The following is a 16542-nucleotide window of genomic DNA, read 5'->3' as shown; positions in this document are numbered from 1 at the left end:
GGGCCGGCCGTTCCATTATTTACTTATTAAAAACAGACCTGCTATGCCACACCGGAGTATAGCCTGATGGAAGCACTGCTGGTTCAGATGGAAGCCTCCTGAAACAGAGTCCCCCTCCCTGCAGCACCCCCTGGTGGCACCCAAGGACCCCTACAAGATTTTCCTTCAGGACTATGACTCCCATACATCACTGTGGGCGTCCTTACTGGGACCACACCAGTGGAGCACTGCTCTTTATCATACTGGGGAAGAACTGCTCTCGATATCCCAGTTCCCTCTTACTTTCCATTAATCTTTCCCTTTGTATGGGATGTTGAAACAGCTCCAATCCCGGCTGGGTTATGCCTCCTTCCATACCGTCCTAACATTATAGAAACTCTCCCTGGTTTAATGAAAAAACTCAAGCTCTTAAATTAGAGTGTAGAAAACTGGAGTGTAGATGGAGAACAACAAAGCTACATGTCTTTCAAATTGCATGGACAGAGAGTGTTAAAAAATATAAAAAAGCTCTCTTTAAAGCTCGCTCAGAATACTATTCTTACAATAATAGATAGCAATAATAAAAATCCTCGGGTACTGTTTAGAACACTGGCTAAATTAATAAATGGGAATTCAGATCTACAGTGCAAAATACCAACAGATATTAGCAGTACAGAGTTTATGAACTTCTTCAATGAGAAAATTAAAAATTTAAGATCCCAGATCTCAGCATCACAGTACAAACCGCATAGTAGCTTAGCAGGTCCTGTCAAACATTGCATTCAGCACTTTAATAATTTTAATCCTGTAACTGAGCAGGAAGTCTTAACTTTAATTTCTAAAATGGAACCCACTACTTGTTCGCTAGATCCAGTGCCAACAAAACTAGTAAAAAGTGCAATGGATGTTCTTGCAGCGCCTATTTTTAGCATTATCAATGGTTCATTATTGCATGGCACAGTACCTGATGCCCTAAAAGTGTCAGTCATTAAACCATTACTTAAAAAGTCAGACCTTGACCCACATATACTAAATAATTATAGGCCTATTTTAAATTTACCCTTTCACTCTAAAATACTAGATAAAATAGTCGGCAGTCAGCTTCAGAGACACCTTACGCATTAAAATTTATTTGAGAAATTCCTGTCTGGTTTTCGCACTGGTCATAGTACAGAAACAGCACTAACAAGGGTTGTAAACGACATTCTGATCTCCTCTGATGAAGGAAACTCCACTGTAATTATGTTGTTAGACTTAAGCGCAGCGTTTGACACCGCTGACCATTCTATTTTACTGCACAGGCTAGAAATGATGTTGGGCTTACAGGCACTGTGCTCGCTTGGTTTAGTTCTTATTTATCAAATCGATTCCAATATGTACAGAAATGTGCTGTCAGGACTCCATGATTACACACAGAAGTTCAATATGGTGTCCCGCAGGGCTCAGTACTCGGACCTTTACTGTTTTCACTTTATATGCTTCCACTGGGATCTCTCATTAGGAAACATAATGTTAATTTTCACTCGCATGCAGATGATACCCAGTTATACCTTTCATTTAAATCAAATGAAGTTTCTCCAGTGTTGTCTTTAATTAGTTGTGTTAGTGAATTAAAGGAGTGGATGGATGAGAACTACTTGTCTTTAAATACAGAAAAAACAGAGATGTTAATTATTGGAGGGAATGATGCTGATCACAACAATATTTTGTCATCATTTAACTCAGTTGGAATCACCATTAATTTTACTGAATCAGCCCGCATTCTTAGACTTATCTTTGACTCTAGCATGTCATTTAAAGCGCATATTACAAAGTTGTCCAAATCATGTTTCTTGCATCTTAAAAATGTTGGGAAATTAAGGCACTTTCTAAATAAACAGAATTCTGAGAAACTAATTTATGCATTTATTTCTAGTAGGATTGACTACTGCAGTGCGGTGTTCACTAGATGTTCAAACTGCTCTTTATTCAGCCTTCAGTTAATCCAAAATGCTGCTGCAAGAATTATTACAAGAACAAGAAAATACGAACACATATTAGGATTAATAAAATAACAGTGGGAGGTTGAGCTTTTAGTTACAGGGCCCCAAAACTGTGAAATGGTCTGCCTGTCACTATAAGAGATGCCCCTTCAGTCTCAGCTTTTAAGACTCACTACTTCAGTTTAGCACACCCTGACTAGAGCTGCTGATTAGCTGTATAGACTGCATCTCTTTTGTCAGTCATTAGCACTAAAACATAAGTAACACGATAGTTATAATTGTATACTAACCCTCACTTATTCTGTTTCTCTTCTCGGTACTCAAATGTGGCACTTGGTGCCACGGCCCACCTGACAAGATGTTTTGCCTGCCTAAGGTAAAGTCATCCCTGATGTAGGATCACAGGAATCGTCGCGTAGAGGGGTCCTTTCATCGGATTGGCTGGCCCAGCACTGACTCAGCTGTGGAATGGCCAAATGGGGGAGGCAGCTTGAAGGCTGAGGTCTCCAGGACTCTAACCAAATCCAAATCATATTATGTGATATCATTTACTTTTAAATTCTGGTCCATACTTGTAAAATTTTTATTTTTATAATGTATTGAGGATTTGTTCTGTTCTGTGTATTGTACTGTATTGTATTGTATTGACCCCCTTCTTTTTGACACCCACTGCACGCCTAACCTACCTGGAAAGGGGTCTCTCTCTTTGAACTGCCTTTCCCAAGGTTTCTTCCATTTTTTCCCTAAAAGGGTTTTTTTGGGAGTTTTTCATTTGTCTTCTTAGAGAGTCAAGGCTGGGGGGCTGTCAAGAGGCAGGGCCTGTTAAAGCCCATTGCGGCACTTCTTGTGTGATTTTGGGCTATGCAAAAATAAATTGTATTGTATTGTATTGTTTTTTATTATGGCATCCCAGCTGGGAAAGGGTCCAGTGCAAGACTTAAAAACAAATCATGACATTCATTGACATTCATTGGGTATGCTGTGTCAGATATTTAGGATTATAACTCCTCCATATTTTCAGGAATTCAGACACTGTGGGGCCATAAGGACCTGGGAGAGAGAGAGAGAGAGAGAGAGAGAAAGAGAGAGAGAGATCTTATCAGAAGAGGCGGAGCCTGGGAGATACGCTATCAGAAGAGGCGGAGCCTGGAAGAGACCCTGTCACAAGCCATCCTGAGAAGTCGTGCAGAGGAGTGTGTGCGTGTGTGTGTGTGTGTGCAAGCATGAATGAATAAGAGAAAGCGAGATGATGAAGCGCTTAAAGAGCAGCACTTACGATCATGTCCATCCATCCATTTTCCAACCTGCTGAATCTGAACACAGGGTCACGGGTGTCTGCTGGAGCCAATCCCAGCCAACACAGGGCACAAGGCAGGAACTAATCCCAGGCAGGGTACCAACCCACCGCAGGACACACAGAAACACACCCACACACCAAGCACACACTAGGGCCAATTTAGAATCGCCAATCCACCTAACCTGCATGTCTTTGGACTGTGGGAGGAAACCGGAGCGCCCAGAGGAAACCCACGCAGACACGGGGAGAACATGCAAACTCCACGCTGGGAGGACCCGGGAAGCGAACCCAGGTCCCCAGGTGTCCCAACTGCGAGGCAGCAGCGCTACCCACTGCGCCACCGTGCCACCCACTTACAATCATGTGAAAAAGTTAATACACCCCTTGGAAATGGTTGACTTTCTCAACATATTTCAACAGGTAAACATTAGATCTTCATGCAGACAATGCCTACAGATAAGCATGATAAACGTCAATAAATGACACACCATCTGACATGATGTATTCATTCTCATAATCTAAATTAACATAAATGCAGATTTGGTCACTTGGAAAAAGTAAGTCCACCCTTACATTTATCACTTCTTTAAATCCATCAGATTAGAATCAGGTGTTCCAATGATTAGAACCTTCTTAGGAAGTATGCAGGTGTACCTGACTGTCTTAAACCTCAGATATCGAGAATCTGGTGGTCTTTTGCTATTGACGACTGAGGTGTCATCATGACAAGATCAAAGGTGCTTTCTAAAATTCACAGAAAGAAGGTTGTGGACTCCAAGAAGTCTGACAAAGTATTTAAAAAATCACCAAATTATTTGAAATCAATCATTCCACTATAAGGAAAATCATCTACAGGTGGTGTTGATTTCATTGTTGATTTCAAATGAATGCTAATTTTTTGAGGACTGACTAGCCCGGCAAATTCACCACAAGAGGTGACTACTTGATACTAAAAGAAGACTCCAAGAAACTTAAAATTTAATCCTGGGATCTGCATGTATCTCTTGCAGTAGTGCTGTATATAAAATCTGAAAGACATTACATAAATTTGACCCACATGTGAAGTGTGCCCAGTGCCAATGCTAAGTTAATTTGCACCCTAGGCCGAGCTTGTTAGTGTGCCAACTGACTGTTCGGAAGCAAACCCGTACAGCTGACTCCCCCCTTTCATGATATGCGCCTAATTCACCTTAATTGTGGTGCCAGCCCTGCGTGTGCCAGAAAAAAGCCTTGCAATCCAAGAAGAACCTTAGAACAAGACTACGGTGTGCCATTGAATATCTAGGCAAACACCAGGCCTTCTGGAACAATGTGCTCTGACATCTGAATTAATGATAGTGTTGTTTGGCCACAGTAACATGTTTATCGCAAACTGAAGACAACATTTCAGCAGAATAACTTCATTCCAACTGTAAAGCATGGTGGTAGAAATGTTCTGGTTTGGGGTTGCTTTGCTTTCTTCAGGCCTGGGTAGCCTGCAGTCATCAAAACAACTGTCAATTCAGCATCATATCCAAGTGTTCTTGAGAAGAATGTGAGGCTGTCTGTCCAAAAGTTGAATTTGGACCAGAAATGGGCCCTTCAGAATGATAATGATCTGAAGCACGCTTCCGAATCCTTCCAAGGAATGGCTCAAAAGGAAGAAATAGGAGGGGTTATGGACTGGCCATGTCAAAGCCCTGATTTGAACCTAATTGGAATTTTGTGGGGGGGGAATGGGGGGTTTGAAATGGTCACGACATGCCAGAAAACCCACAAACATCTCACAACTGAAGGAATTTTGCACAAAGAAATTAACAAAAATGTCATAGAGTTAATATCAGAGACTGGTGGACAGTTACAAGAAGTCAAGAAGAAACACCAGCTTCTGTGCCCAAGGATGGACTTACATTTTCTCCAGAAGACTATTACATCTCTTGATGTTTTTGTTGAGTAAATGATTAGGGAGGTACATTTTATTTGCATTTTTATTATCACCTTTATCTGTAGGCACTGTCTCCATGAAGACGTAGTGTTTATCTGACTCAAATATGTTGAAAAAGATAACAATTTCCATGGGGTGTACTTACTTTTTCACATGACTGTATAAGATGAAAGCTGAGGCTCCACCATGTCAAGTTGTCATTTTATCAAATAGGAGCCACCAGGTGCCAACACCCAGCCATGAGGCACAAAGATAACACACCAGTCATCACAGAAGCTCAGGCACAGAGGAGCGTGCAGCAAGCCCACAGGGTAGTTGGGATTCTTCCAGCGGCTTGCGTAGGGCGAGCATTGGTAGAAGCACTCAATCCTCTTCATGAACTTTTCACATCTGCAAAGAGAAAAGAAAAAGAGAGAGATAAATAAAATGTGCCATTGAGTTAAGACAGGATCATGCCCCATGGACTATGATGTTTGCTGATGACATTGTGAACTGTAGTGATAGTAGGGAGCAAGTTGAGGAGACCCTGGAGTGGTGGAGATCTGCTGTAGAGAGGAGAGGAATAAAGGTCAGTAGGGACACCAAGACAGAGTACATGTGTGTGAATGAGAGGGAGGTCAGTGGAATGGTGAGGATGCAGGGAGTAGAGTTGGCAAAGGTGGAGGAGTTTAAATACTTGGGATCAACAGTACAGAATAATGGGGACTGTGGAAGAGAGGTGAAGAAAAGAGTGCAGGCAGGGTGGAGAAGAGTGTCAGGAGTGATTTGTTACAGACGGATATCAGCAAGAGTGAAAGGGAAGGTCTACAGGACGGTGGTGAGACCAGCTGTGTTATATGGGTTGGAGACGGTGGCACTGACCAGCAAGCAGGAGACAGAGCTGGAGGTGACAGAGTTAAAGATGATAAGATTTTCTTTGGGTGTGACGAGGATGGACAGGATTAGAAATGAGGACATTAGAGGATAAGCTCAAGTTGAATAGTTGGGAGACAAAGACAGAGAGGCGAGATTGTGTTGGTTTGGACATGTGCAGAGGAGAGGTGAGGGGTATATTGGGAGAAGGGTGCTAAGGATAGAGCTGCCAAGCAAGAGGAGAAGGGAAAGGCCTAAGAGGAGGTTTATGGATGTGGTGAGAGAGGACATGCAGGTGATGGGTGTGACACAGCAACATGAGGAGGACAGGAAGATATGGAAGAAGACGATCCGCTGTGGCAATCCCTAATGGGAGCAGCCGTAAGAAGAAGAAGAAGAATTGAGTTAAGACAGGAAAAGTGCTATAAAGTGAAAAATAACCAGACAAGAATGGCCATTATATTGCAGACTCTTATCACAGTGACCCCTACTGGCTTGAACATAATGGCTGATAAAAGCAGCCACTCTTGAGTCTGGAGATGAGCTCTGGTCCTTCTAAACTGAGAAGGAATCTGAGAGAAACTAAAAAAGGCAGGTTGAACTTAGTGTAGGTAGACCTGGAGAATATGGAACAATGGTGACCCCCCGCCCCCCTGTCCCACATGCAGACAAGCAACAGTAAGTGCTTTTATTTAAATACCTTTGCTCTGTTTTCCTTTTTGCTGGAACTGCATTGTTTAAATTTCTTACTGTGCTGTTGCTTTCGGGCTGTGTCTCCACATCACAGGAACGACCAGGGGAGTTAGCCTGTTCAAAGTATATACTCCCCGGACACACTAGAGGGCAGCATCCATGTGTCGCTGCTCCCATTTTCTAGACTACGGGGCAGGCTGGGAATCGTAGTCCCGTCAGTGAGCCCTGCTGGGAGATTATGGATGCCACCAGGGGGAGCTACAGAGATCGATCATCCCTACTTTATGAAACTTCGGCCTGACCCAGATGTGCCTACTCATGGACTTTGTCAAAATACCAGAAGTACTTCCAAGGTCCGGCTTGAAAGGAGCCCTCCACCTCACCTCGGGGAGTCAGAGCTAGGGGGCAGCAGATTACACTTGTGAGGAGGAAAAGGAGTTGGGAGGAAGAGAAGAAAGATGAAGGTTGCACCGTATATACAGTGGTGTGTAAGGTAACCGAACATTGTTCGTGTCATTTGCATCCAGGGGTTTGATGCTCGGTGGCACCCCCTATTTGTCACAATACAGTACTCATTTTTTAATTCTCTTATTAAGTGTCTTTTTGGGATTGTTCTGTATGCGTGTTTTTTATTTAAAATAGTGGTGTTTATTAATTATCTTTCAACTCCCTATTATGCTAAACAGGAGTAGGCAATATACCCAAAAATCCATAATTGCCCAAGAATAAAAAATTCTAATAGTTGGCAGATAATTGTTATGATGTATTTGCATGAACTTTTCTGACAGAAGAATATTTTTGAAACAAATGTACTATTGACTAATTGTGTCCAGTTGTGAAACTCTTACCTGTCGGAATGCTTGTTAAGGCTCTGCTACTCAGATTCCATAGCCGCTGCTCACCTCTCTCCAACAAAAGAGTACAGTGTGGTTTTATTTCGCCCTAAAGCTTTCAGTTGCTCTCCACCACTGCTGCCAAATAAGCGCAACACTAAAGCACACAGATCCCTCACTCTTTCCTGTTTGCATCAGCTGCACGGCCCCCTGGGTAATACCTCTAAAGCAGGGGTCTCCAACACGGCGCTCGCAACCCCTTTTCCAAGTAGCTCACCAAAGGGTTAATGAATCCTACATAAATTTGAAAACTTGATTAGTCAAATCAGGGGTGAGCGATCTTTCCAAAAAAATCATATCACGATCCTTTGAACACAAAATCACGAGCCACAATCTGAATTGCAATCTACCGTTCCAATGTGGCATACACTTAAGAGAATATCCGGACTCAAACTCATCAAGACCAAAGTAACACTTTATTTTAAATATCAAACAAAATTGAATTCAATTGTTCTCTCGTTTGCTAGCTAAGTGGAGTTAAGGAACACGTCCCGAAGCTGGCGAGTGAGTGAGGAAGGATCCTCCCTTCGGGCCCGTTGTGTGGACCTCGGATTCGCACAAATAAATCGGTACTGCAAGGGAAATATGATACATAATGAAATGAGAGAAGTCGCAAAATCAACCGGAATATTCAAGCAAGGCAGCACGGTGGCGCAGTGGGTAGCGCTGCTGCCTCGCAGTTGGGAGACCTGGGGACCTGGGTTCGCTTCCCGGGTCCTCCCTGCGTGGACTTTGCATGTTCTCCCCGTGTTTGCGTGGGTTTCCTCCCACAGTCCAAAGACATGCAGGTTAGGTGGATTGGCGATTCTAAATTGGCCCTAGTGTGTGCTTGGTGTGTGGGTGTGTTTGTGTGTGTCCTGCAGTGGGTTGGCACCCTGCCCAGGATTGGTTCCTGCCTTGTGCCCTGTGTTGGCTGGGATTGGCTCCAGCAGACCCCCATGAACCTGTGTTCAGATTCAGCGGGTTGGAAAATGGATGGATGGATGGATGGATATTCAAGCAAATTGTAAAAAAAAACCCCAATCTAAATCTGTTAAGAAGTTCTCTTGTGAAAAACGGACAGACAGACAGACATTGGATTTTATATATTATATATTAGTAAACCTTCAAAATAATGTGCAGTTCAAGTCTCAACAGCATTCCTGGAGCTTAGTAGAGCCTGATAACTATAAGAATCTTCACCAAGCAGCTCTGAAAATGTCTGCTTTGTTTGGGTCTCCATACCTCTGAGAGTCTGACATGAATGTCATGAAATCAAAGTTCAGAACAAGACTGACAGACGAATAATTAAATGACTCCATAAGAGTGAACCTCAGTGGCTCCACTCCACCGTACACTTGCCTCTCTTGTTGAATCATCTAATCAAAAAACACATCACACATGCAACTGGACATGTGAATAAGGTGACACAGTGACATGTGACAAACTGACATATGATTAAGTCATATCTGTTGTGGCAGGAGACTAGGGGCCAGACCTGGAAGGACCGAGAGGCGGTCTATATGTCCCCCGGGCCACAAGGGGGCAACCGCCCTGGATAGTGAGGGGACCACGTGGATGGAGCAAGGAGGCTCAAACCCATTGGGGCCCATGGACACCACCAGGGGGCGCCCCGAGCATCGTGGAGCCTGAGAAATCTGCACTTCCGCCACACTTGGGAAGGTGGAGGAAGGACCTTCCAGGGATGCCCGGAGTGCTTCTGGGTGCTCGTGCGGCACTTCCACCACACCAGGAAGTGCCACCGGAAGGACATCAGCGAGCACCTGGAGCACATCCGGGTGACTATAAAAGGGGCTGCCTTCCTACACTCAGGGAGCGAGAGTCGGGTGCTGGAGGCGGACGAGGCTACAGCGCAAGTAAGAAAGGCGGCCCACGGACATTGAAAGGCCCATGATTTGGGGAGATTGATGCGGGAGCACTGTGTGCTGTGCGGGACTGTGTGAGGGACATTATTGTTAACTAGTCATTCAGCCCGTTACAATAACGGGCGCTAGAACAGTAGTGCATAAACATTAGTAGGAACAGTCTATATTAAATGGCAAGGGACTTTGACCTCATTATTTTTGTTGGTTGTATTTTTCCTTCTTTCAGCCTTTCTTTTCTTGATGTTTACTTGCTCAGCTGACCGTTCTTCGTGGGCTTCTGCTGTGTATTGTGTGTCTTTAATTTTCTGTGATAGTAATACTGTCTTGTACATCCGCTGGCTTGTACGTCCGTAATATACCTTTAATTTTCTCTGGTGGTAATACAGGCGTTCGCGTCGGTAATATGCCTTTAATCTCCTCTGACAGTAGCACTGGCTTGTATGTGGCTGTAATATGAGTCACTGTATTGTGTACCTTTAATTTCCTCTCGTAGTAATACTGGTTTGTATTTCCGTAAAACGCCTCTAATTTTCTCTGACAGTAATATCACGCTTCACACCGTGCCCCGTGCATGCGCACTTCACCAGAAGATACCCACACACGGACACCTGGACGCACACAGGGATTTTATTAAAGAGGATAAACCCGTGTGTTTTATAATAATACCGGTGTCTGTCTGATGGTGTTCGGGCTAGCTCTCACACTGTGTATTTGGAATTGCATTGTTTTGTTTTGACAGCGTGGTGGAGGGGTTTGCGTGTCCCAATGATCCTAGGAGCTCTGTTGTCCGGGGCTTTATGCCCCTGGTAGGGCCACCCAAGGCAAACTGGTCCTAGGTGAGGGATGAGACAAAGAGCGGTTAAACAAACCTCCTATGATGAAAAACAATTTTGGAAGGCGTTTTCCCTCGCCCGGACGCGGGTCATCGGGGTCCCCCTCTGGAGCCAGGCCTGGAGGTGGGGCTCGATGGCGAGCGCCTGGTGGCCGGGCCTGCACCCATGGGGCTCGGCCGGGCACAGCCCGAAGAGGCAACGTGGGTCCCCCTTCACATGGGCTCACCACCTATGGGAGGGGCCAAGGAGGTCGGGTGCAGTGTGAGTTGGGTGGTGGCCGAAGGCGGGGACCTTGGTGGTCCGATCCACGGCTACAGAAGCTGGCTCTTGGGACGTGGAATGTCACCTCTCTGAAGGGGAAGAAGCCTGAGCTAGTGCGCGAAGTTGAGAGGTTCCGGCTAGATATAGTCGGACTCACCTCGACGCACAGCTTGGACTCTGGAACCAATCTCCTTGAGAGGGGCTGGACTCTCTACCACTCTGGAGTTGCCCCCGGTGAGACGCGCCGAGCGGGTGTGGGTATACTTATTGCCCCCCGACTTGGAGCCTGTACATTGGGGTTTACCCCAGTGGACGAGAGGGTAGCCTCGTCTGCCTTCGGGTGGGGGGACGGGTCCTAACTGTTGTTTGTGCGTATGCACCGAACAGCAGTTCGGAGTACCCACCCTTTTTGGAGTCCCTGGAGGGGGTGCTAGAGGGCATACCTTCTGGGGACTCCCTCGTACTGCTGGGAGACTTCAATGCTCACGTGGGCAATGACAGTGAGACCTGGAAGGGCGTGATTGGGAGGAATGGCCCCCCCGATCTGAACCCGAGCGGTGTTTTGTTATTGGACTTCTGTGCTCGTCACGGATTGTCCATAACGAACACCATGTTCAAGCATAGGGGTGTCCATATGTGCACTTGGCACCAGGACACCCTAGGCCTCAGTTCGATGATTGACTTTGTGGTCGTGTCGTCGGACTTGCGGCCACATGTCTTGGACACTCGGGTGAAGAGAGGGGCGGAGCTGTCAACTGATCACCACCTGGTGGTGAGTTGGCTTAGATGGTGGGGGAGGATGCCAGTCAGGCGTGGTAGGCCCAAACGTGTTGTGAGGGTCTGCTGGGAACGTCTGGCAGAGCCCCCTGTCAGAAGTAGCTTTAACTCCCACCTCTGGCAGAACTTCGACCACATCCCGAGGGAGGTGGGGGACATTGAGTCCGAATGGGCCATGTTCCATGCCTCTATTGTTGAGGCAGCTGACTGGAGCTGTGGCCGTAAGGTGGTCGGTGCCTGTCGTGGCGGCAATCCCCGAACCCGTTGGTGGACACCGGCGGTGAAGGATGCCGTCAAACTGAAGAAGGAGTCCTACAGGTCCCTTTTGTCCTGTGGGACCCTGGAGGCAGCTGATAGGTACCGGCAGGCCAAGCGGAATGCGGCTTTGGTGGTTGCTGAGGCAAAAACTCGGGCGTGGGAGGAGTTTGGGGAGGCCATGGAGAACGACTTCCGGACGGCTTCGAGGAGATTCTGGTCCACCATCCGGCGTCTCAGGAAGGGGAAGCAGTGCAGTGTCAACACTGTATATGGTGGGGATGGTGCACTGCTGACCTCGACTCGGGACGTTGTGGGTCAGTGGGGGGAGTACTTCGAAGACCTCCTCAATCCCATTAACATGCCTTCCAATGAGGAAGCAGAGCCTGGGGACTCAGAGGTGGGCTCCCCCATCTCTGGGACTGAGGTCACCAAGGTGGTCAAAAAACTCCTTGGTGGCAGGGCCCCGGGGGTGGATGAGATACGCCCGGAGTTCCTCAAGGCTCTGGATGTTGTAGGACTGTCTTGGTTGACACGCCTCTGCAACATCGCATGGACATCAGGGACAGTGCCTCTGGATTGGCAGACCGGGGTGGTGGTCCCCCTCTTTAAGAAGGGGGACCGGAGGGTGTGTTCCAACTACAGAGGGATCACACTCCTCAGCCTCCCTGGAAAAGTCTATTCAGGGGTCCTGGAGAGGAGGGTCCGTCGGATAGTCGAGCCTCGGATTCAGAAGGAACAGTGTGGTTTTTGTCCTGGTCGCGGAACAGTGGACCAGCTCTACACCCTTAGCAGGGTCCTGGAGGGTGCATGGAAGTTTGCCCAACCAGCCTACATGTGTTTTGTGGACTTGGAAAAGGCATTCGACCGTGTCCCTCGGGGAATCCTGTGGGGGGTACTCCGAGAGTATGTGGTACCAGCCCCCCTGATAAGGGCTGTTCGGTCCCTGTACGATCAGTGCCAGAGCTTGGTCCACATTGCCGGCAGTAAGTCGAACCCGTTTCCAGTTAGAGTTGGACTCCGCCAGGGCTGCCCTTTGTCATCGATTCTGTTCATAACTTTTATGGACAGAATTTCTAGGCACAGCCAGGGCGTTGAGGGGGTCCGGTTTGGTGGGCTCAGGATTGGGTCACTGCTTTTTGCAGATGATGTTGTCCTGTTTGCTTCATCAGGCCGTGATCTTCAGCTCTCTCTTGATCGGTTCGCAGCTGAGTGTGAAGCGGCTGGGATGAGAATCAGCACCTCCAAATCCGAGACTATGGTCCTCAGCCGGAAAAGGGTGGAGTGCCCTCTCAGGGTTGGTAGCGAGATCCTGCCCCAAGTGGAGGAGTTCAAGTATCTCGGGGTCTTGTTCACGAGTGAGGGAAGAATGGAGCGTGAGATCGACAGGCGGATCGGTGCGGCATCCGCAGTAATGCGGGCGCTGCATCGGTCTGTCGTGGTGAAAAAGGAGCTGAGCCACAAGGCGAAGCTCTCAATTTACCAGTCGATCTATGTTCCTACCCTCACCTATGGTCATGAGCTATGGGTAGTGACCGAAAGAACGAGATCGCGAATACAAGCGACTGAAATGAGTTTCCTCCGCAGGGTGTCTGGGCTCTCCCTTAAAGATAGGGTGAGAAGCTCAGTCATCCGGGAGGGGCTCAGAGTAGAGCCGCTGCTCCTCCGCATCAAGAGGAGTCAGATGAGGTGGCTCGGGCATCTGATCAGGATGCCTCCTGGAAGCATCCCTGGTGAGGTGTTCCGGGCACATCTAACCGGGAGGAGGCCCCGGGGAAGACCCAGGACACGCTGGAAGGACTATGTCTCCTGGCTGGCCTGGGAAAGCCTTGGGATTCTCCCGGAAGAGCTAGAAGAAGTGGCCGGGGAGAGGGAAGTCTGTGCATCTCTGCTCAAGCTGCTGCCCCCGCGACCCGACCTTGGATAAGCGGGAGATAATGGATGGATGGATGGATGTTTTGACAGCATTCATGTTTTAATTCAATAGTGTGAGATACACTAGACAATACATACAGACATACAAAATGCACTAAATATTTTTTTGTGATGTTTTAATGCAAAATGTGAGATGTGGACACCAACATTTTGTAAATGTTCAGGCAAAACAAGCTTATTCAATTTGTTTGGGTTGAAATAAGGTATGAGAATAAACGTTAGAAAACAGGAGTAGCTCTCGGCCATTTTCATTTCGTAAAAGTAACTCCCAGGGGAAAAATGGTTGGAGACCCCTGCTCTAAAGGGTTAGGCTAACATAATACACACAGGTCACATACGGGTCCACACAGAAAGACATTACCTTTAAGATTTAAACACACTGACACAGTTCCAGTTTCTTTCTGTGTGTGTCTTTTGTATTTAAATGTATTCACAAGTTTTCCTTTAATTTTAAGTATGCCAGTAAAACAATTTTATCAAAATCCATAGCAGAAGAGGCATTTCATCTGGTTTATTGGTTAATCCAGCATACCCCTCACTGCCAATGCTAAGTTTCTAGACAAGGATTTTTTTATATCTGACTCCTTTATGTGGAGCCCAAGGAGGCGGGACCACCACATGTTGCAGCTGGCCGGCCCCAGTGACTAATTATAATAAAGTATCTATCTATCTATCTATCTATCTATCTATCTATCTATCTATCTATCTATCTATCTATCTATCTATCTATCTATCTATCTATCTATCTATCTATCTATCTATCTATCTAATTAAGGAGAAGTTGAAATTCTCTCTTGGACTTCATCATTGTTTCCCTTGATTTCCTTAATTTCTCTTATGATTTTCATTATTGGATTTTCTGGCTTTGGACCCCTGCATTTTCATTTAACGCACTCACTCCTGGTTTACGGACTACTGAAATTGTTTGCTTTTAGATTCGCCTATCATTTGCAGTGTTTATAATTCTGATTTGTTTTTCAGCATTTTGTAATTAAAAAAAACATCTTTATATATAATCTTCATTTGGATCTTGATCTTTGTTTGTCCGCGAATTCATGTTCCCCTGACACTGCCTTGGTTGTTACTTTTGTTTACAAACACTGTCGATAGCACTCTTTGTGTTTAGATCTGGCATCGACACCGTGCTTTGTGTTTAGATCTGGCGTCAAGACCTGCTTTGTTGTCGAGACTGTGGTTTTTTTGTGTTTCTATCGACCGTCGTTGGCAGCACTTCGTCCAAATCGAATGTTCACCCACTTCTTGGAATCGGCAGTCAGAGTATATAAGTCGGACACACTTCTGTGATTTTCCATCAGTTGGTGTTTGGAGTTCCAAAAAGAAGCATTGGTTCTTCATTACTCTTTGGATTGCCACAAAGCAACCCGCGAGATTGGAGAAAGGTTGAGAAGAGATCGTGAGAGGAAACAACAGCGTCGTGAAAACGAGACGGACTGTGAACGGAGAGTGCTCCTCCACCACAACATAATTACTATTTGGACAGTGATTCCGAGTAGGCCGTTCCTATCGAATCAATGTCCAAGGGTTTTGTTTTGTAATTTTGTTTCCCTTATAAAAAATCATAATGCTGTGCGACGAAGGGCCCAGTTCATGACTGGCAGCCGCGTTTAAACAGGGAGCCCTTCACAGACAACTTTAACACGCGCAACGTAGTTGGGCGCACATGGCTAGTTTTAAATATTAAAGATGCTGTATTTCATTTGTGGGTTGGGGGTTTTTAAATATTTTCCTCTTTCATTTCTTAATATTAGCTTTTGAAAAACCTTTAACTGCCTTTTGAGTATGAAGCTAGGCTGACTGGGGTGAGGCCTATCAAAGTAGATTTAGGAGCAGGTGGGTTTTTGGAAGCCTGCTCCTTTTTTGTGCTTTTTTGTGGTGGATATCATAACACATTAGATGCTCTTCCATGACACTGAATTTGTCTGTTTGGCCAACCTTACAGATCTCCAATTACTGCCACAGAGTGGCTGAGGAGTTACACCATGATGCTATCAGCTACACCCAGATATTTTACATGGCCCTGAGCCAGGCACATCTTTTAAACCATTGTCTTGTATTCCACTATGTTTAAAGCTCTTTGCTGTACTGGGACTACTCGTTCATATCTCAAGGTCTTCTTAGAGAGTCAAGGCTGGGGGGCTGTCAAGAGGCAGAGCCTGTTAAAGCCCATTGTGGCACTTCCTGTGTGATTTTGGGCTATACAAAAATAAACTGTATTGTATTGTATTGTAAGGTGTGCATACGCTACACGATTTGTTCATGTTACTGGAGTTTGGAATCTCCTCTCACATTTAACTGTTGATTCTGTTTTGAGTGATTCTTTACCCCCTTCTGTAACAATAGGATTGTTAAGCCTGAAGATAATGTTCCCACACGGAGGGTTTTGAATGTAGCACCGCAAGAAGCATAGAATAGCGACACCCGTGTGACTGTTCTGGTTGTAACTACTGTGAAATAAACAGATGTCAGAGGGGGACATTTTTTTGTGCACTGGGTGGTTCCATTAGGCACCCATTGTTGGGACTGGGGGGTGCAAAGTTAAAAGGCTGTCTGCAGGATGTATTTATTTGCTGTACTGCAAAGGAGTCACCACTTTGAAGTTTATGGCTGGTTGAGATTTTCAAACAATGCCACGTGTGATAACAGAACTGCTGCTTCCTTGGAGGATGTCTGTATTTACCTGACTTGGAAATATTGGTTTCTAATCAGCATATCTGTACTTATTCATGATTGGTAACAATTCTTTTTTTTAACTTGTGTTGTCATTAATTGTTAAATCCAGGAAATGCAGATGTACCATTGTTTAATCTGATTGTCCAGAACTGATAATGGCAGGGACTGAAGTAGATAAAAACTCCTGGCAGCAGAAGGTGGAGGGGAGAGTCCACAGAAAACGCTGCCAAGGCACTCGGACAGGGCACAGGGGCTTGCAGGCAGACAAGGGTACCTGGCTGGCATGACGTGAGGCACAAGGACGG

General features: G+C 46.0%; 1 protein-coding gene across 1 annotated transcript in view; it reads right to left on the bottom strand.

The window, feature by feature from the left end:
• The window catches only part of LOC114658764 (riboflavin-binding protein-like), a 76527-nt gene that overhangs the window by 20888 nt on the left and 39097 nt on the right, over positions 1 to 16542 (bottom strand). The window contains exon 4 of the mRNA XM_028810814.2: positions 5444 to 5572. Coding sequence (XP_028666647.2) covers positions 5444 to 5572 — 129 coding nt within the window. The remainder of the gene's footprint in view (positions 1 to 5443; positions 5573 to 16542) is intronic.

This window comes from Erpetoichthys calabaricus, chromosome 10 (genome assembly GCF_900747795.2).
Source record: "Erpetoichthys calabaricus chromosome 10, fErpCal1.3, whole genome shotgun sequence".
In the NCBI taxonomy this organism is placed as follows: Eukaryota; Metazoa; Chordata; class Cladistia; order Polypteriformes; family Polypteridae; genus Erpetoichthys; species Erpetoichthys calabaricus.
This window is presented reverse-complemented; position numbering and strand designations above follow the sequence as displayed.